At 45.9% G+C, this 20,250-nt stretch overlaps 1 protein-coding gene across 1 annotated transcript in view; it reads left to right on the top strand.

The window, feature by feature from the left end:
* LOC137385106 (beta-1,3-galactosyl-O-glycosyl-glycoprotein beta-1,6-N-acetylglucosaminyltransferase 3-like) overlaps positions 1–20,250 on the top strand; it is a 50,478-nt gene that overhangs the window by 17,472 nt on the left and 12,756 nt on the right. Inside the window, exon 3 of the mRNA XM_068059875.1 lies at positions 13,945–15,157. Coding sequence (XP_067915976.1) covers positions 14,384–15,157 — 774 coding nt within the window. The 5' untranslated portion in view covers positions 13,945–14,383. The remainder of the gene's footprint in view (positions 1–13,944; positions 15,158–20,250) is intronic.

Here is a 20,250-nt window from a genome sequence, read left to right on the forward strand (position 1 = left end):
CTTAAAATTATTTATGGATTCAGCTTCCACCATCTTCTTGGGCAGACCGTTCCAGATCCTGTCATCTCTCTGAATGAAAAAAAAAATCATCTTATGTCCCTTCGAAATCTTTTGCCAATGATTTTAAATCTATGACCTCGAGTTATTGACCCACTCACCAGAGAGAATAGTTTTTCTATCGACCTTTATTTACACACTACACAATACCAAGTCCAATATAACCTGTCCTGTGGTTGATTCAAGAACGTGCTGCTCGAAAAAAACTATCTCGAAAACAGTCTATGAACTCCTCACCCCGGCTACTACTGCCAATCTGATTTTTCCAGTTCATATGTAGGTTAAAATCACCCATGATTATTGCCATCCCTTTATCACAAGCACCCAATATTATTTCGTGTATACTTCGTCCTGTATTGTGATTACTGTTCGGGTGCCTGTAGACCACTCCCACTCGTGTCTTCTTTCCCCTACTATTCCTCATCTCCACCCAAACCGATTCTACATCCTGATCTCCTGAACCAGGGTCATCTCTAACTATTGCACCAATGCCATCCTTGATTAAGAGTGCTACCCCTCCACCTTTACCTAGCTTCCTATTCTTCTTGAACGTCATATTACCCTCAATATTCAGGAACCAATCCTTGTCATTCTGCAGCCATGTCTCCATAATGGCTATCAGATCATATTTATTTTCATCAATGTGCGCTACTTTGTTATGAATGCTACTTGCATTCAGTTATAGAGCCTTTAGTTTCATCTTTTTGTTATCTTTGTAACATCTAGTCTTGACTGTTGGTGTACTATTACTTTCTTTTCACTCTGTTCCTTCCTGCCATTCTCTGACCTTCATTTCCCAAATTATTATTCTGCTGTCCTGACTTGACTGTACACTTTGGTTTGCTATGACTACCCAAGCTTGATCCCTCACCCGCTTTAGTTTAAAGCCCTCTCTACTTCCCTAGTTTTTTTTTTTAGAGATACAGCACTGAAACAGGCCCTTCGGCCCACCGAGTCTGTGCCGACTTTTAACCACCCATTTATACTAATCCTACACTAATCCCATATTCATACCACATCCTCACCTGTCCCTGTACAGTTTGCGAGAACACTGGTCCTAGCATGGTTCAGGTGCAGAGCATTCCAATGGTAGAGCGCCCACTTTCCCCAGTACTGGTGCCAGTGCCCCATGAACTGAAACCCGCCTCTCCCATACCAGTCTTTGAGCCACATATTCATTTCACTAATCATATGTGGCCTCTGCCAATTGGCACATGGCTCAGGTAATAATCCAGAGATTATTACCTTTGTGGTTCTGCTCGTCAATTTAGTGCCTAGCTCCCCATCATGTCTAAGTAGAACCTCTTTCCTAGTCCTACCTATGTCGTTGGTACCTACATGGACCACGAAAACTGGATCTTCCCCCTCCCATTTCAAGTTCCTGTCCAGCCCTCAGCAGATGTCCCAAACCTTGGCACCGGTTAGGCAACACAGCCTGCTGGACTCATGCTCTTGGCTGCACAGTGCAGTGTCAATTCCCCTCACTATACCATTCCCTACGACCACTGCATTTTATTTTCTCCCCTCACTTGTATGGCTTCCTGTACCACAGTGCCATGGCCAGTCGCCTCATCCACCTTACAGACCTCGCTTTCATCCACACAGGTTGAGAGCACCTCAAACCTGTTTGACAATTGCAAAGTCTGAAACTCCTCCACTTCTGTCTGCTTTACCTGGTCCCTTTACCTGCCTCACTCACAGTCACATCCTCCTGTCCCTCACTACTGATCAAAACAGATGACCCTGTTCTAAAAGGTGTTACCGTCTTCTGGAACAAAATGTCCAGGTATTTCTCCCTTTCCCTTATAGAATCATAGAATCGTACAACATAGAAACAGGCTCTTTGGCCCACTGTGTCCATGTCGACCATAATGCCTATCTATACTAATCCCATCTGCCTGCATTAATTGCATATCCCTCTATGCCTTGCTCATTCAGATGCCTCTTAAATGTTGCTACTGTTCCTGCCTCCACCACCTCCTCTGGCAGCTCATTCCAGATACCCACTATTCTTTGTCTGAAAAATTTACCCCATTGATCCCCTTTAAAGCTCCTCCCTCTCACCTTAAATCTATGCCCTCTAGTTTTAGTCACCCCTACCATGGGAAACAGAGTCGGGCTATCTACCCTATCTATGCCTCTCATAATTTTAGATACCTCTATCATGTCCCCTCTCAGCCTCCTTCGCTCCAGGAAAAAAAAGACCCAACCTATCCAATCTCTCTTTATAACCCAAGCCCTTCAAACCAAGCAACATCCTTGTGAATCTTTTCTGCACCCTCTCTAGCTTAATAACATCTTTCCTGTAGTGTGGCGACCAGAACTGCACACAGTACTCCAAATGCGGCCTAACCAACGTTATGTACAACTGTAACATGACGTCCCAACTCTTGTACTCAATGCCTCGGCCGATGAAGGCAAGCATGTCATACGCCGCCTTCACCACCCTGTCTACCTGTGTTGCCACTTTCAGGGAACTATGTACTTCCACCGCAAGGTCTCTCTGCTCAAGAACGCTCCTCAGGGCCCTGCCATTCCTGCCCTGGTTTAACTTCCCAAAATGCATCACTTCACACTTGTCTGCATTAAATTCCATTTGCCACTCCCTTGCCCACTTTCCCAGTTGATCTATATCCTGTTGTAACCTTAGACAACCTTCCTCACTGTCCACTATACCACCAATTTTGGTGTCATCTGCAAACTTACTAATCATGCCCCTTACATTCACATCCAAGTCATTAATATATATGACAAACAACAGAGGGCCCAGCACCGATCCCTATGGCACACCACTGGTCACCGGTCTCCAATCTGAAAAACAACCCTCCACTACCACCCTCTGCCTCCTATCACCAAGCCAATTTTGTATCCAATTTACTAGCTCACCCTGGATCCCATGTGTTCGAAACTTCTGGACCAGCCTACCATGCGGGACCTTGTCAAAGGCCTTGCTAAAGTCCATGTAGACAACGTCCATCGACCTGCCCTCGTCAATTCTCTTGGTCACCTCCTCAAAAAACTCAATCAAATTCGTGAGACATGATTTCCCACGCACAAAGCCATGCTGACTATCCCTAATCAGACCTTGCCTTTCCAAATACATATAAATACTGTCTCTGAGAATCCCTTCCAATAACGTTCCCACCACTGATGTAAGGCTCACCGGCCTGTAGTTCCCTGGCTTATCCCTGCTGCCCTTCTTAAATAAAGGCACAACATTATCCTCCAGTCTTCTGGTACCTCACCCGTGGCTAACGATGATACAAAAATCTCTGCCAGGGCCCCAGCAATTTCCTCCCTTGCTTCCCATAGCGTCCTGGGATACACCTGGTCAGGCCCTGCGGATGTATCCACCTTAATGTGCTTCAATACCTCCAATACCTCCTCCTTTGTAATGTTGATATGCTCCAGGATATCGCTGTTCCCTCCCTTGAACTCACTAGCTTTCATGACCTTCTCCATGGTAAATACGGACGAGAAATATTCATTTAAGACCTCGCCCATTTCCCGTGGCTCCACACATAGATTGCCACACTGATCCTTAAGGGGACCTGCTCTCTCCCTAGCTACCCTTTTACTCTTAATTTACTTATATAATCTTTAAGGATTCTCCTTTATCTTATTTGCTAGGGAAATCTCATGGCCCCTTTTCACCCTCCTAATTTACTTCTTAAGTGTAGTCCTACATCCCCATACTCCGAGGGACTCGCTCGATCATAGCTGCCTATACCTGACATATGCCTCCTTATTTGTCCTGACCAGACCCTCAATATCCCTTGTCAACCAAGGTTTCCTAAACTTGCCAGTCTTGCACTTCCATCTAACAGGAACATGCCGGCCCTGAACTCTTCCTATCTTACTTTTAAAAGCCTCCCACTTGCCAGATGGCCTTTACCTGTAAAGAGCCTCTCCGATTCAACTTTTGAGAGTTCCTGTCTGATGTCATCGAAATTAGCCGTCACCCAATTTAGAACTTCAACTTGAGGACCGGTCCTATCCTTTTCCATAACTATCTTGAAGCTAATAGAGTTATGGTCACTGGCCCCAAAGTGCTCCCCCAGTGACACATCAACTGCCTGCCCATCCTCATTTCCTAAGAGGAGGTCGAGTGTCGCCCCTTCTCTAGCAGGGCCATCCACAGACTGCTTCAGAAAATTATCCTGGACACACTAAAAAATTCTTCCCCATCTGATCCCTTAGCACTAAGGCAGTCCCAGTCAATATTAGGGAAGTCAAAATCACCTACTATTACAACACTATAATTCCTGCACCTTATGTTGTGCAATGTTTGCAGTTCGGCTTCCAGATCAATAATCTTGATGCAGAATTCCCCTAGCTGCTTACACTTCCTGCAGACATGTTTGCCCTGAATTGTCTTGGCATCCAAAAGCTCCCACATACCGCAGCTGTAACACACCTGTCCTGTCATTGTTACTTATGCTATTAGTTAATTCACTTCAATTACTTAATTGCTTTCTTAATTAATTCCCCCACTGTTTCCCAATCTACTAAGCTTAACTAGTATTACAATATAAAAACCTTATAATTTGTAAAATTATCTGAGTTTTGAAAGATGAATGATAAAACACTCACCAACCAATCACCTATGTTGGAGTCAAATAAAGACTCACTAATTGCTGGAGGCTAAAAAAGATAGGAAAGCACCACTTCCCCCTCTTCACCGAATTCCCATGTGCACCAAATTCCAGCTTCATTCTGGCAATGTCTCACTCAGGCAAATGTCTCTTCTCACTGCACGTTCTGGAACCAGAGAGCAGGTTATATCAGATTTGGTAATGTATAATGTGACAGGGCTAATTCATGACCTCAGAGTAAAGGTAGCAGCGACCACAATATGATTGAATTTTACATCCAGTTTGAAAAAGAGTTGTGTGAGTCTAAGACTAGTATTTTAAACTTAAATAAGGGCAACTATGTGGGCATGAAAGCTGAGCTAGCCGAAGTAAAGGCTTACTAGGCTAGGATATAGATCAAGGCAGAAGTAGTGGCAGAGACTAAAGAGGATATTTCAGAATATGTATATTCCTACTATAAAGAAAAATTCCACAGGCAGGACCCACCATTCGTGTTCAACTAAAAAAGTTAAAGAAACCATCAAACTTAAGGAAAAGGCATATAATTGCACACAGATAAATGACAGGTCAGAGGATTGGTCAGAACGTAAAGAACGGTAGAGAATGACGAAAGGGTTAATCAGGAGAAAGAAATTTGAGAATGAGAGGACATGTAAAAACGGACAGCAAGAGTTTCTGCAAGTACTTAAAAAGGAAAAGAATAAGTAAAGTGAGTGTTGGCCCTCTAGAGAGTGAGAATGGGAGTTAATAGTAGATAATAAGGAAATAGCGGATGAAATGAATGAATATTTTGCTTCTGTCTTCACTATAGAGGATACAGAAACATTCTAGTAATAGCTGTAAATCAGGTGGTGGAAGGAAGAGAGGAACTTGGTGAAATTACAATCACTAGGAAAGCGGTACGGAGCAAACTGATGGCGCTGCGGGCTGACAAGTCCCCTGGTCCTGATTGACTTCATCCTAGGGTCTTAAAAGAGATGGCTAATGAGGTAGTAGATGCGTTGCTGTTAATTTTTCAAAATTCGCTAGATTCTGGAAAGATTCCATCAGACTGGAAAGTAGCAAATAGCAAATATAACCCCTTTATTCAAGAACGGGGTGGGACAGCAAACAGGTAACTCTCGGCCAGTTAGCTTGATGTCTGTCATGGGGAAGGTGTTAGAATTGATCATTAAGGAGGCTATACCTGGGCAGTTAGAAAAACTCAAGGTAAACTGGAATAGTCAGCATGGTTTTGTGAAAGGGAGATCATGTTTAACCAATTTATTGGATTTCTTTGAAGGACTAACATGTGCCGTGGATAAAGGGGAGCCTGTTGACATACTACACTTGGATTTCCAGAAGGCATTTGACAAGGTGCTGTATAAAAAGTTATTGCACAAAGTAGGAGCTCATGGTGTAGGGGGTAACATATTAGCATGGATAGAAGATTGGCTGGCTGGCAGAAAACAGAGACTATGCTTAAATAGGTCCTTTTCTGATTGGAAGAACGTGACGAGTGGAGTCCTGCAGGGGTTTGTGCTGGGGCCTCAACTTTTTACAATTTATATCAATGACTTAGATGAGGGGAGCAATGGCATGGTAGGTCAATTTGTAAATGGCACAAAGATAGGGAGGAACGTATGTTAAAAGTCCGAGTGTATCAGGCCTGTGTCCTCAGTACCTTGCTCTACGGCAGCGAGGCCTGGACAACGTATGCCAGCCAAGAGCGACGTCTCAATTCATTCCATCTTCGCTGCCTTCGGAGAATACTTGGCATCAGGTGGCAGGACTATATCTCCAACACAGAAGTCCTTGAAGCGGCCAACATCCCCAGCTTATACACCCTACTGAGTCAGCGGCGCTTGAGATGGCTTGGCCATGTGAGCCGCATGGAAGATGGCAGGATCCCCAAAGACACATTGTACAGCGAGCTCGCCACTGGTATCAGACCCACCGGCCGTCCATGTCTCCGTTATAAAGACGTCTGCAAACGCGACATGAAATCGTGTGACATTGATCACAAGTCGTGGGAGTCAGTTGCCAGCATTCGCCAGAGCTGGCGGGCAGCCATAAAGACAGGGCTAAATTGTGGCGAGTCGAAGAGACTTAGTAGTTGGCAGGAAAAAAGACAGAGGCGCAAGGGGAGAGCCAACTGTGCAACAGCCCCAACAAACAAATTTCTCTGCAGCACCTGTGGAAGAGCCTGTTACTCCAGAATTGGCCTTTATAGCCACTCCAGGCGCTGCTTCACAAACCACTGACCACCTCCAGGTGCGTATCCATTGTCTCTCGAGATAAGGAGGCCCAAAGAAGAAGTATGTTGTGAAAGGGACATAAAGAGCTTGAAGACCAATCTAGATAAGTTGAGTGAGTGGGAAAAAATCTGCAGATGGAGTATAATGTGGGAAAAGGTGAAGTTGTTCACTTTGGCAGGAAGAATAAAAAAACAGGGTGTGACATAAATGCAGAAGGACTGCAGCACTCCCAGGTGTGGAAGGATCTAGGTGTTCTAGTGCATGAATCACAAAAAGTTAGTATACAGGTACAGCAAGTCATACAGAAGGCTAATGGAATGCTATCCTTTATTACGAGAGGAATTGAAAATAAAAGTAAGGATGTTATGCTTCAGTTATACAGGCCATTGGTGAGATCACATCTTGAATACTATATGCAGTTTTGGTCTCCTTATTTAAGAAAGGATGTGAATGTGTTGGAGGCGGTTACAAGATTGATACCTGGAGTGAGCAGGTTGTCTTATGAGGAACCACTGGACAGACTGGGCTTGTTTTCACTAGAGTTTAGAAGAGTGAGGGGAGACTTGATTGAAGTATATAAGATCCTGAATGATCTTGACAAGGTGGATGTAGAAAGGATATTTCCTGTTCTGGGTGAGTCCAGAACTAGGGGTCTCTGTTTGAAATTAGGGATCGCCCTTTTAGGACAGAGATGGGGAAAATTTCTTCTCTCAGGGTTATACGACTTTGGAACTCTCGGCCTCAGAAGTGATGGAGGGAGTAGTCATTGTATATTTTTAAGCAGAGGTAGATAGATTCTTGGTCGGGAACGGAATCAAAGGTTATCGGGGGTAAATGGGAGTGTGGAATTCGAGACACAAACAGATCAGCCATGATCTTATTGAATGGCGGAGCAGGCTAGAGGGGCCGAGTGGCCTACGTCTGCTCCTAATTCGTACGTTCGTATGTTGGTACACAGTCATGGATCTTCGAATTTGTTTAACAGCCTGATCAACCTGTCCTGCTATATTCAATGATTTGTACATCTGAACCCCCGAGTCTCTCCGCTCCTGCACCACCTTTAAAACTGCAGCGACCACGGAGAAGACTCGGAGGGTGGAGTTCCAGACCGGTAAGTATAAAAAAACTTACCTCGGGGATTCGCGGCCTTCATCCTCGGAGAAGACTCGGAGGGTGGAGTTCCGGACCGGTAAGTACAAAAAACTTACCTCGGCGATTCGCGGCCTACATCCAGGGAGAAGACTCGGAGGGCGGAGTTCCGGACCGGCATGTATAAAAAACTTACCTTGGGGATTCACGGCCTTCATCCAAGGAGAAGACTCGGAGGACGGAGTTCCAGCCCGGCAAGTATAAAAAACTTACCTCAGGAATTTGCGGCCGACTTCCAGGGAGAAGACTTGGAGGGCGGAGTTCCGGACCAGTAAGTATAAAAAATTTACCTCTGGGAAAAAAACTGAAAAATTCGCTGGAAAGCTGTGACCTGATTGGCTGGTAGGGAATTTGTACTGAATTCGAAAATAAAACATTGATAAAAATTGATTAAAACCTTAATTAACTAGTTAATAAGTAGAGTAACTAAACTAGAGGGAGGAGATTACTGTATTTCGTTAGCATTTAATATTTATCGTAGAAATCTAGCACTAGGAACCATATAGTTAATTGTAACATAATTTAGTAAGGATTTAATATTTATTTTAAATTAATTTATTAATTATTGCTAGAAATGTCAGTTAGAGGGGTGAAGTGCTTCACCTGTGAGATGTGGGAGGTCCGTGACGCTTCCAGCGTGCCGGACGACTACATCTGCAGGAAGTGTACCCAGTTGCAGCTCCTCACAGACCGCATGGATCGGTTGGAGCAGCAACTGGATGCACTTAGGAGCATGCAGGTGGCGGAAAGTGTCATAGACAGGAGTTTTAGAGAAGTGGTTACACCCAAGGTGCAGGCAGATAGATGGGTGACCGCTAGAAGGGGCAGGCAGTCAGTGCAGGAATCCCCTGTGGCTGTCCCCCTCTCTAACAAGTATACCATTTTGGATACTGTTGGGGAGGATGGCCTATCAGGGGAAAACAACAGCAGCAGCCAGAGCAGTGGCACCACGGCTGGTACTGTTGTTCAGCAGGGAGGGACAAAGCACAGAAGAGCAACAGTTATAGGGGACTCTACAGTCAGGGGCACAGATAGGTGCTTCTGTGGACGTGAAAGAGACTCCAGGATGGTATGTTGCCTCCCTGGTGCCAGGGTCAAGGATGTCTCTGCACGGACAGAAGGCATTCTGAAGGGGGAGGGTGAACAGCCAGAGGTTGTGGTATACATCGGTACCAATGACATAGGCAGGAAGAGTGACGAAGTCCTGCAGGGGGAGTTTAGGCAGTTAGGTAGAAAGTTAAAAAACAGGACCTCTAGGGTTGTAATGTCAGGATTACTCCCTGTGCCACGTGCCAGTGAGGCTAGAAATAGGAAGATAGTGCAGCTAAACACGTGGCTGAACAGCTGGTGTAGGAGGGAGGGTTTTAGATATCTGGATCATTGGGACCTCTTGAGGGACAGATGGGACCTGTACAAGAAGGATGGGTTGCATCTAAACTGGAGGGGCACAAATATCCTGGCTGCGAGGTTTGCTAGCATCACTCGGGAAGGTTTAAACTAGTGTGGTAGGGGGGTGGGAACCAGAGCAGTAGAACAGCAGGTGAAATAAATGAGGGGGAACGAGTAAATAAGGCCAGTAAGACTAAGAGGAAGAGCAGGCAGGGAGATGTTGCGGAGAACAGCGGGACTGGTGGTCTGAAGTGCATTTGTTTCAATGCAAGAAGTATAACAGGTAAGGCAGATGATCTTAGAGCTTGGATTAGTACTTGGAACTATGATGTTGTTGCTATTACAGAGACTTGGTTGAGGGAAGGACAGGATTGGCAGCTAAATGTTCTGGGATTTAGAAGCTTCAGGCGGGATAGAGAGGGATGTAGAAGGGGTGGGGGAGTTGCATTACTGGTTAAGGAGAATATCATAGCTGTACTGCGGGAGGACACCTCAGAGAGGTCATGCAGCGAGGCAATATGGGTGGAGCTCAGGAATAGGAAGGGTGCAGTCATGATGTTGGGGGTTTACTACAGGCCTGCCAACTGCCAGCGGGAGGTAGAGGAGCAGATATGTAGACAGATTTTGGAAAGATGTAAAGGTAACAGGGTTGTAGTGGTGGGTGATTTTAACTTCCCCTATATTGACTGGGACTCAGTTAGTGCTAGGGGCTTGGATGGGGCAGAATGTATAAGGAGCATCCAGGAGGGCTTCTTGAAACAATATGTAGATAGTCCAACTAGGGATGGGGCCGTACTGGACCTGGTATTGGGGAATGAGTGGTCGAAGTTTCAGTAGGGGAGTATTTCGGGAACAGTGACCATAATTCCATAAGTTTTAAGATACTCGTGGATAAGGATAAGAGTAGTCCTCGGGTGAAGGTGCTAAATTGGGGGAAGGCTAATTATAACAATATTAGGCAGGAACTGAAGAATTTAGATTGGGGGCGGCTGTTTGAAGGTAAATCAACATCTGACATGTGGGAGTCTTTCAAACGTTAGTTGATTAGAATCCAGGACCGGCATGTTCCTGTGAGGAAGAAAGACAAGTTTGGCAAGTTTCGGGAACCTTGGATAACATGGGATATTGTGAGCCTAGTCAAAAAGAAAAAGGAAGCATTTGTAAGGGCTGGAAGACTAGGAACAGACAAATCCCTTGAGGAATATAAAGACAGTAGGAAGGAACTTAAGCAAGGAGTCAGGAGGGCTAAAAGGGGTCATGAAAAGTCATTGGCAAACAGGAAACTCCCAAGGCTTTTTATACGTATATAAAGAGCAAGAGGGTAACCAGGGAAAGGGTTGGCCCACTCAAGGACAGAGGAGGGAATCTAAATGTGGAGCCAAAGGAAATGGGCGAGGTAATAAATGAGTACTTTGCATCAGTATTCACCAAAGAGAAGGACTTGGTGGATGTTGAGTCTACGGAAGGGAGTGTAGATAGTCTGGGTCATGTCGTTATCAAAAAGGAGGAGGTGGTGGGCGTCTTGCAAAGCATTAAGGTAGATAAGTCACCAGGACCTGATGGGATCTACCCCAGAATACTGAGGGAGGCAAGGGAAGAAATTGCTGGGGCCTTGACAGAAATCTTTGTATCCTCATTGGCTACAGGTGAGGTCCCAGAGGACTGGAGAATAGCCAATGTTGTTCCTTTGTTAAAGAAGGGTAGCAAGGATAATCCAGGAAATTACAGGCCAGTGAGCCTTATGTCAGTGGTAGGGAAATTATTAGAGAGGATTCTTCGGGACAGGATTTACTCCCATTTGGAAACAAACAAACTTATTAGCGAGCGGCAGGATGGTTTTGTGAAGGGGAGGTCATGTCTCACTAACTTGATTGAGTTTTTTGAGGAAGTGACAAAGATGATTGATGAGGGAAGGGCATTGGATGTTATCTATATGGACTTCAGTAAAGCCTTTGACAAGGTCCCTCAAGGCAGACTGGTACAAAAGGTGAAGTCACACGGGATCAGAGGTGAGCTGGCAAGATGGATACAGAACTGGCTTGGTCATAGAAGACAGAGGGTAGCAGTGGAAGGGTGTTTTTCTGAATGGAGGGATGTGACTAGTGGTGTTCCGCAGGGATCAGTGCTGGGACCTTTGCTGTTTGTAGTATATATAAATGATTTGGAGGAAAATGTAGCTGGTCTGATTAGTAAGTTTGCAGACAGCACAAAGGTTGGTGGAGTTGCGGATAATGATGAGGGTTGTCAGAGGATACAGCAAGATTTAGATCGGTTGGAGACTTGGTCGGATAAATGGCAGATGTAGTTTAATCCGGACAAATGTGAGGTAATGCATTTTGGAAGGTCTAATGCAGGTGGGAGGTATACAGTAAATGGCAGAACCCTTAGGAGTATTGACAGGCAGAGAAATCTGGGCATATAGGTCCACAGGTCACTGAAAGTGGCAACGCGGGTGGATAAGGTAGTCAAGAAGGCATACGGCATACTTGCCTTCATCGGTCGGGGCATAGAGTATAAAAATTGGCAAGTCATGTTGCAGCTGTACAGAACTTTAGTTCGGCCACACTTAGAATATTGCATACAATTCTGGTCGCCACACTACCAGAAGGACGTGGAGGCTTTGGAGAGGGTACGGAAGAGGTTTACCAGGATGTTGCCTGGTCTGGAGGGCATTAGCTATGAGGAGAGGTTGGATAAACTCGGATTGTTTTCACTGGAATGACAGAGGTGGGGGGGGGGGGGCGACATGATAGAGGTTTACAAAGTTATGAGCGGCATGGACAGAGTGGATAGTCAGAAGCTTTTTTCCAGGGTGGAAGAGTCAGTTACTAGGGGACATAGCTTTAAGGTGCGAGGGGCAAAGTTTAGAGGGGATGTGCAAGGCAAGTTCTTTACACAGAGGGTGGTGAGTGCCTGGAACTTGCTGCCGGGGGAGGTGGTGGAAGCAGGTACGATAGCGACGTTTAAGAGGCATCTTGACAAATACATGAATAGGATGGGAATAGAGGGATATGGACCCCGGAAGTGCAGAAGGTTTTAGTTCAGGCAAGCATCAAGATCGGCGCAGGCTTGGAGGGCCGAATGGCCTGTTTCTGTGCTGTACTGTTCTTTTTCCTTTGAAACAATGCTTTGTGACACATTCCACACAGCTTCTCAGCAGGGTCTGGAGGTGAAGCTAGAACCTCCGAACCCAGCGAATTCAATCTCTTCCTTTTTCACTTTTAAACACAGAAACCCATTGAAAGTCCGGAGCATAAAACAGATTAGGATTATAGAATCCGGGCTCAGCCCAGCCTCAAGGCCAATTTTGAAGTCCCAAACTCTGAGCAGGCCGGGATCTGGATCTGACAGACCTGTGACTCTGTGCAGACACTGGGTGCACTTGTAATACCTGATCGTGAAGAGTGATAGTCTCGTTTTATCACATCCCATCAATAGGTTATCATTTGGTTTGGGATTGTTTCCACTTAAACCTGTAGGATATCAATCAGAATGGGACTCGGACTAGACCCATTTTAATCGACAGGAAATCAACAATTTCAGATCATAATCTCTGCCCCTGATTTTTATTTCCTTTTGAGGTTAGTTTTTGTTTTCAGACGGTATCTGTTGGAGATGTTTCTGTTATTCCCAGGTACACCTCCTCTCGACCCAACCTTTGTTTCTTTCATCGTTCCAATACCATTTCCTTTCTCCCTGCACCAACATCCTTTTTTTTTCCATTTAATCTGTGCTGCCTCCTGCCCTATCACATGTCTTCCCTTTCTTCACCACCACCCATTTCCTGCTTTGTTTAAAAAGTTACGTCTCAAATTACTCACAATTCTGAGGAGGGGTCAATGGCCTGAAATAATATAAAAGCAAAATACTGCAGATGCTGGAAATCTGAAATAAAATGAGAAAATTCTGGAAATACTCAGCAGATCAGGCAGCATCTAGAGAGAGAGAAGCAGAGTTACCGTTTCAGGTCTGTGCCCTTGCCTTGGGCAGTTCTGATGCTGCCTGAGGCTATTTCCAGCACTTTCTGTTTCTATCCCCATTTCCCTCTCTACTGTAGCTAAGCAGGTTTGTAGTCTAAGCATTTAATGAAGCATGCCTCATATGCCCAGATGTATTTTATGCCAGGCTCATATCCAACAATCTCGTTTTTTTTTTGATACAATCTGTCCAAAATCCATTCCAAACATCCTATGTGTATCCATCAAGCAACGTCTCTAACTCAGAACATCCGGTTATTATCACATTGTGGTCTGGGAAAGTTTATTGTGCGCACATTGACTGCCGTGTTTCCAACATTACAAAATATAACTACACTTCAGCACATTTATTTGACTGTAAAGCGGGTTGGGCCGACTTCCGGTCTTGCAAGGCGTTATAGAAATGCAAGTCTTTCTCTGTTTTCTCTCCTGTGTGTGACATATGCTCTCTTGTTCTGGATTCTGTGAAACGTGCCAGTGTTTTTCTTCTTACAGTTTAGCGTCTTGAGTCCTTTAAAAGATCTCTCCGCACCTTTACAGAAAGCTCCAAGTTACGTGGAAACTGTGCACATGACGGATACCAGTTACATGACGGAGAAACCTATTGCCAGAACCTTTGTGAAAAGATGATCCGATTCCTGCAGCAAGAAGCTGAGACGCTGAGCACCACACAAAGGCAGAGACAGCGAGAGTGGGCGAAGGTGTCAAGTCCGACCGAACACAGAGAAGGGAGGATAAGCCACCAAGGATCAGGTGGGAGCTGTCGAACAGGGGCATCCGGCTGCACCCCAATGAATTCACACTTGCATCAGATTTGAATTCATCAGGTACCTGAGCCTTTGGAACTCAAGTTTATTCAAATTCTTGGAACGAAATGTCTCCTTTCCAAGACTACAGATCCTCAGTTTGCACATCTGCATAAGAACTCTACCTGGAAATTAGATTATATGAAAACTTCAAAGACACCCGCGGAAGAGCGATGAGAAAGTTGGCTCCATGCGTTTACAGGCGGCTAAGACTGCGCTCAATCCTATGCGCACTCTCCCTGACTTTCCTTTATCGATATTTTTGCCAGGGGGCAAATCTGTCAGTGCACAGTTGGAAAACACCTAACCTGAAGCCAGTTTACCGGGCGAGGTATGAACCCCTTGAGCTGTCAGAAAAGAACTCGAGCTGTTGGAAGATAATTCGTGGTGATCCAGAAGCCGTTCAAACCGCTCTTTTAAAGTCGATCACAATCGCAAACAAACATCGAGTTTTCACTGAAATTGATTATTTATCGATGACCAGAGACTGTGATTCTTTAGTTAAAAACCGCAAGTACATCACTTTCCCCTTAAGTGCTGAGGAACGTGATTTCCCTCTGGCCTATTCTATGGTGATCAATAAAAACATTGAGATGTTTGAGAGGCTCCTCAGAGGCATCTATGCTCCTCAGAATGTGTACTGTGTCCACGTGGACAAGAAGTCTCCAAAGCCGTTTCACTCTGCGGTTCAGGCCATCGCTTCCTGCTTCAGTAATGTCTTCGTTGTCCGAAAATTGGAGTCGGTGATATACGCCTCATGGTCCAGAGTTCAGGCTGATCTGAACTGTATGGAGGAATTGTTGCAGAACTCTGTCCCGTGGAGATACCTCATCAATATCTGTGGGCAAGACTTTCCAATGAAAACCAACCGTGAGATTGTTCACAGTCTCATGGCCAAGAACGGCACAAATGTTATCGAGTCAGACCCTCCACCAGCATACAAACAGGTAAATGAGTCAGCTTAGTGTCGAGTGTCTATCCATCCTGCTTTCCATCCATCCTTCTCTCCATTCATCCTTCTCTCCATTCATCCTTCTCTCCATTCATCCTTCATTTCCAGTCATCCAAGAGCAAAATACTGCGGTTGCTGGAAATCTGAAATTAAAAACAGAAAATGCTGGAAATACTCAGCAGGTCTGGCAGCATCCGGGGAGAGAGAAGCAGAGTTAACGTTTCAGGACAGTGAGCTTTCGTCAGAACTGGGAAAAGTTAGAAGTATAACAGGTTTCAAGCAAGTGAAAGGGGGATGGGAAGAAAGAACAAAAGTGAGGATCTATGATAGGGTGAAAGGCAGGAGAGATTACGTGACAAAAGCGATGTTGGTGCGAGGCAAAAGGAGATGGTAATTGGAGAGGCAAAGGACAAAATATATGTCCAGAGGAAGTGTCACTGAGAAAGCAGAATAACCACCAACATTTGCTGTCAAAACAAAGGGGGGCAGAGGTGGGGGAGGAAACTTCAGGACTTAATCTTGTGTTCAATAATTTTAGATAATTTTCCTTCACCCCTTTTTGTTTTAACAACAGCTGTTAGTAGGGACTCTGTCTCCCCGAGCCACTCTGTCTCCCCATGTCACTCTGTCTCCCCTCGTCACTCTGTCTCCCCTCGTCACTCTGTCTCCCCTCGTCACTCTGTCTCCCCTAGCCACTCTGTCTACCCTCGTCACTCTGTCTACCCTCGTCACTCTGTCTACCCTCGTCACTCTGTCTCCCCTCGTCACTCTGTCTCCCCTCGTTACTCTGTCTCCCCTCGTCACTCTGTCTCCCCTCGTCACTCCGTCTCCCCTCGTCACTCCGTCTCCCCTCGCCACGCCGTCTCCCCTCGCCACGCCGTCTCCCCTCGCCACGCCGTCTCCCCTCGCCACGCCGTCTCCCCTCGCCACTCCGTCTCCCCTCGCCACTCCGTCTCCCCTCGCCACGCCGTCTCCCCTCGCCACGCCGTCTCCCCTCGCCACGCCGTCTCCCCGCGCCACGCCGTCTCCCCGCGCCACGCCGTCTCCCCGCGCCACGCCGTCTCCCCGCGCCACGCCGTCTCACCGCGCCACGCCGTCTCCCCGCGCCACGCCGTCTCCCCGCGCCACGCCGTCTCCCCTCGCCACGCCGTCTCCCCTCGCCACGCCGTCTCCCCTCGCCACTCCGTCTCCCCTCGTCACTCTGTCTCCCCTAGCCACCATTCATTGGGTAAAGAAGTTTGTTCTGAATTCCATATTGGATTTCTTGGTGACTGCCCTATATTGATAGACTCTAGTTATGCGCTTCCCCACACAAAGAAATATTTTGAAGTCATCGAGTCATCCATGGCATATAAAGAGGCCATTCAGCCCATCGAGTCCGTGCCAACTCTCTGCAGAGCAATCCAGTCAGTCCCACTCCTTCACTTGATCCTTGTACCCCTGCAAGTTTAGTTCCTTCAAGTGTCCATCCAATTTCCTCTTGAAATCATTGATTGCCTCCACTTCCACCACTCTCATGGGCGGGGAATTTCAGGACATTACTACTCATTGCGTAAAAGAAGGTTTTCCTAACATGCTCCCTGCATCCCGTCCAAAACCTTCAATCTGTGTCCGCTAGTCTTTGCGCCATCAGTTAATGGAACAGTTTTTGCTTGCCTAACTTATCTTTTTTTTTTATTCGTTCCTGGGGCTTGGGCATCACTGGCCAGGCCAGCATTTATTGCCCATCCCTAATTGCCCTTGAGAAGGTGGTGGTGAGCTGCCTTCTTGAACCGCTGCAGTCCATGTGGGGTAGGTACACCCACAGTGCTGTTAGGAAGAGAGTTCCAGGATTTTGACCCAGCGACAGTGAAGGAACGGCGATATAGTTCCAAGTCAGGATGGTGTGTGGAGGGGAACTTACAAGTGGTGGTGTTCTCATGCATCTGCTGCCCTTGCCCTTCTCGGTGTTAGATGTCGAAGGTTTGGAAGGTGCTGTCTAAGGATCCTTTCTGCATTGCTGCAGTGAATTTTGTAAATAGTACACAATGCAGTTAGTGTGTGTCGGTGGTGAAGGGAGTGAATGTTTGTGGATGGGGTACCGATCAAGTGGGCTGCTTTGTCCGGATGATGTCGAGTTTCTTAAGTGTTGTTGGAGCTGCATCCATCCAGGCAAGTGGTGAGTATTCCATTGCACACCTGACTTATGTCTTGGAGTCACGAGGTGAGTTACTCACCGCAGGATTCCTAACCCCTGATCTGCTCTTGTAGCCACGGAATTTATATGGCTGCTTCAGTTCAGCTTCTGGTCAATGGTAACGCCAAGGATGCTGATAATGGGGGATTTAGCAATTGTAATACCATTGAATGACAAGGGGAGATGGTTGGGGTCTCTCTTGTTGGAGACAGTCACTGCCTGGCACTTGTGTGGCGCAAATGTTACTTGCCACTTATCAGCCCAAGCCTGGATATTGTCCAGGTCTTGCTGCATTTCTACACGGACTGCTTTAATATCTGAGGAGTCTCAAATGGTGCTGAACGTTGTCCAATAATCAGCGAACATCCTCACTTCTGAACTTACGATTGAAGGAATCTCAGCTTGTCATAATCTTGTACACCTCTATCAAATCCTCCATCAAGCTCTGCTCCAGGGAGAACAACCCCAACTTTTCCAATATAGCCTTGTAACTAAAATCCTCCATCCCTGGAACCATTCTGGTAAATCTCCTCTGCACCTGCTCAAGGACGCTCACTTCCTGCCTAAAGTTCGGTGACCAGAAATGGACACAATACTCTATTGGGAGCCTAACCAGAGCGTTATGAAGGTTAACAGGTTAACTGTTAAAGGTTAACTGTTCACAATATATATCAATGATTTGGATATGGGGACCAAATGTAGTATTTCCAAGTTCGCAGATGACACAAAACTAGGTGGGAATGTGTGTTGTGAGGAAGATGCAAAGCCGCTTCAAGGGGATTTGGACAGACTTAGAGAGCGTGCAACAATGAGGCAGATGGAATATAATGCAGTGGTTAGCACTGCAGCCTCACAGCTCCAGGGACCCGGGTTCGATTCCTGGTACTGCCTGTGTGGAGTCTGCACGTTCTCCCTGTGTCTGCGTGGGTTTTCTCCGGGTGCTCCGGTTTCCTCCCACAAGCCAAAAGACTTGCAGGTTGGTAGGTAAATTGGCCATTATAAATTGTCACTAGTATAGGTAGGTGGTAGGGAAATATAGGGACAGGTGGGGATGTTTGGTAGGAATATGGGATTAGTGTAGGATTAGTATAAGTGGGTGGTTGATGGTCGGCACTGACTCGGTGGGCCGAAGGGCCTGTTTCAGTGCTGTATCTCTAATCTAATCTAAAAAAAATCTAATGTGGAAAATGTGAGGTTATCCACTTTTGGTCGGAGGAATAGATGTGCAGAGTATTTCTTAAATGGTAAGAGATTAGAAAGTGTAGATATACAAAGGGACCTGGGTGTCCCCATCAATAAGTCACTGAAAGCTAACATGCAGGTGCAGCAAGCAATTACGAAGGCTAAGAGTATGTCAGCTTTTACCGCAAGAGGGTTTGAGTACAGGAGTGGTGAAGTCTTGCTTCAATTGTATAGAACCTTGGTTAGACGGCACTTGGAGTACTGTGTGCAGTTTTTGTCCCCTTACCTTTGGAAGGATATTATTGGCATAGAGCGAGTGCAACGAAGGTTCACCAAACTTGCTCCTGGGATGGCGGGACTGTCCTGTGAAAAGAGATTGGGGAAACTGGGCCTGTACTCTCGTGAAGAATGAGAGGTGATCTCATTGAAACCTACAAAATATAAAAGGATAGACGGGTAGATGCAGATAAGATGTTTTCCCTGGTTGGGGAGTCTAGAACCAGGGGAAAGAATTTCAAAATAAGGGGGAAGCCACTTAGGACAGAGGTGAGGAGAAATTTCTTTACTCAGAGGGTTGTGAATCTTTGGAATTCTCTACCCCAGAGGGTCGTGGAAACTCAGTCATTGAAGCAAAGATTGGCATATTTCTAAATGCAAATGCCATAAGGGGATATGAGGATAATATGGGGAAAAGGCATTGAAGTGGATGATCAGCCATGATCATATTGAATTGCGGGGCAGGATCAATGGGCTGAATGGCCTACTCCTGCTCCTATGTTCCTATATTCCTGTGGAACCATAGAACTATAGAAAAATTACAGAACAGAAGGAGGCCATTCAGCCTGTCATGTTTGTGCCAGCCAAAAAAACGAGCTGCCTAATCTAATTCCACCTTCTAGCACCTGGTCCTTAGCATTGCAGGTTACAGCACTTCAGGTGCATGCCCAGGTACCTTTTAAAAGAATTGAGAGTTTCTGCCTCCACCACCATTCCTGGCAGTGAATTCCAGGCACTCACCACCCTCTGGGTGAAAAGGATTTTCCTCATGTCCCCTCTAATCCTTCTACCAATTATCTTAAATCTGTGTCCCCTGGTAATTGGCCTCTCTGCTAGGGGAAACAGGTCCTTCCTTTCTACTCTATCTTGGCTCCTCATAATTTTGTACACCTCAATTAAGTCACCCCTGAGCCTCCTCTGTTCTAAGGAAAACAACCCTAGCCTATCGAATCTTTCCTCATAGCTGCAACTTTCAAGCCCTGGCAATATTTTTGTAAATCTCTTCTGCACTCTATCCGGAGCAACTATGTCCTTCCTGTAATGTGGCGACCAGAACTGTAAGCCATACTCCAACTGTGACCGAACCAGCATTTTATACAGTTTCAGCATTACATCCCTTCTGTTGTACCCTATGCCTCTATTTATGGAGCCCAAGATCCCATATGCTTTGCTAACCAGTCTCTCAATATGCCCTGTCATTTCCAAAGATCGATGTAAATGCACCCAAATCCCTCTGTTCCTGCACTTTCTTTAGAATGCGGCATTAAGTCCATATTGCCTCTACCCACCTCTTCTGCCAAATACTTCACATTTGTATTTAATTCCATCTGCCACTTGTCTGCCCAATTTGCTGGCCTATCTATGTCTTGTTGCAGGCAATTGGTATCATCCTCAGTGTTCGACACACCTCCAAGTCAATGGCAAATTTTAAAATTCTACTATGTATTCCAAGA

This window comes from Heterodontus francisci, chromosome 28, assembly GCF_036365525.1.
Source record: "Heterodontus francisci isolate sHetFra1 chromosome 28, sHetFra1.hap1, whole genome shotgun sequence".
Taxonomy (NCBI): Eukaryota; Metazoa; Chordata; class Chondrichthyes; order Heterodontiformes; family Heterodontidae; genus Heterodontus; species Heterodontus francisci.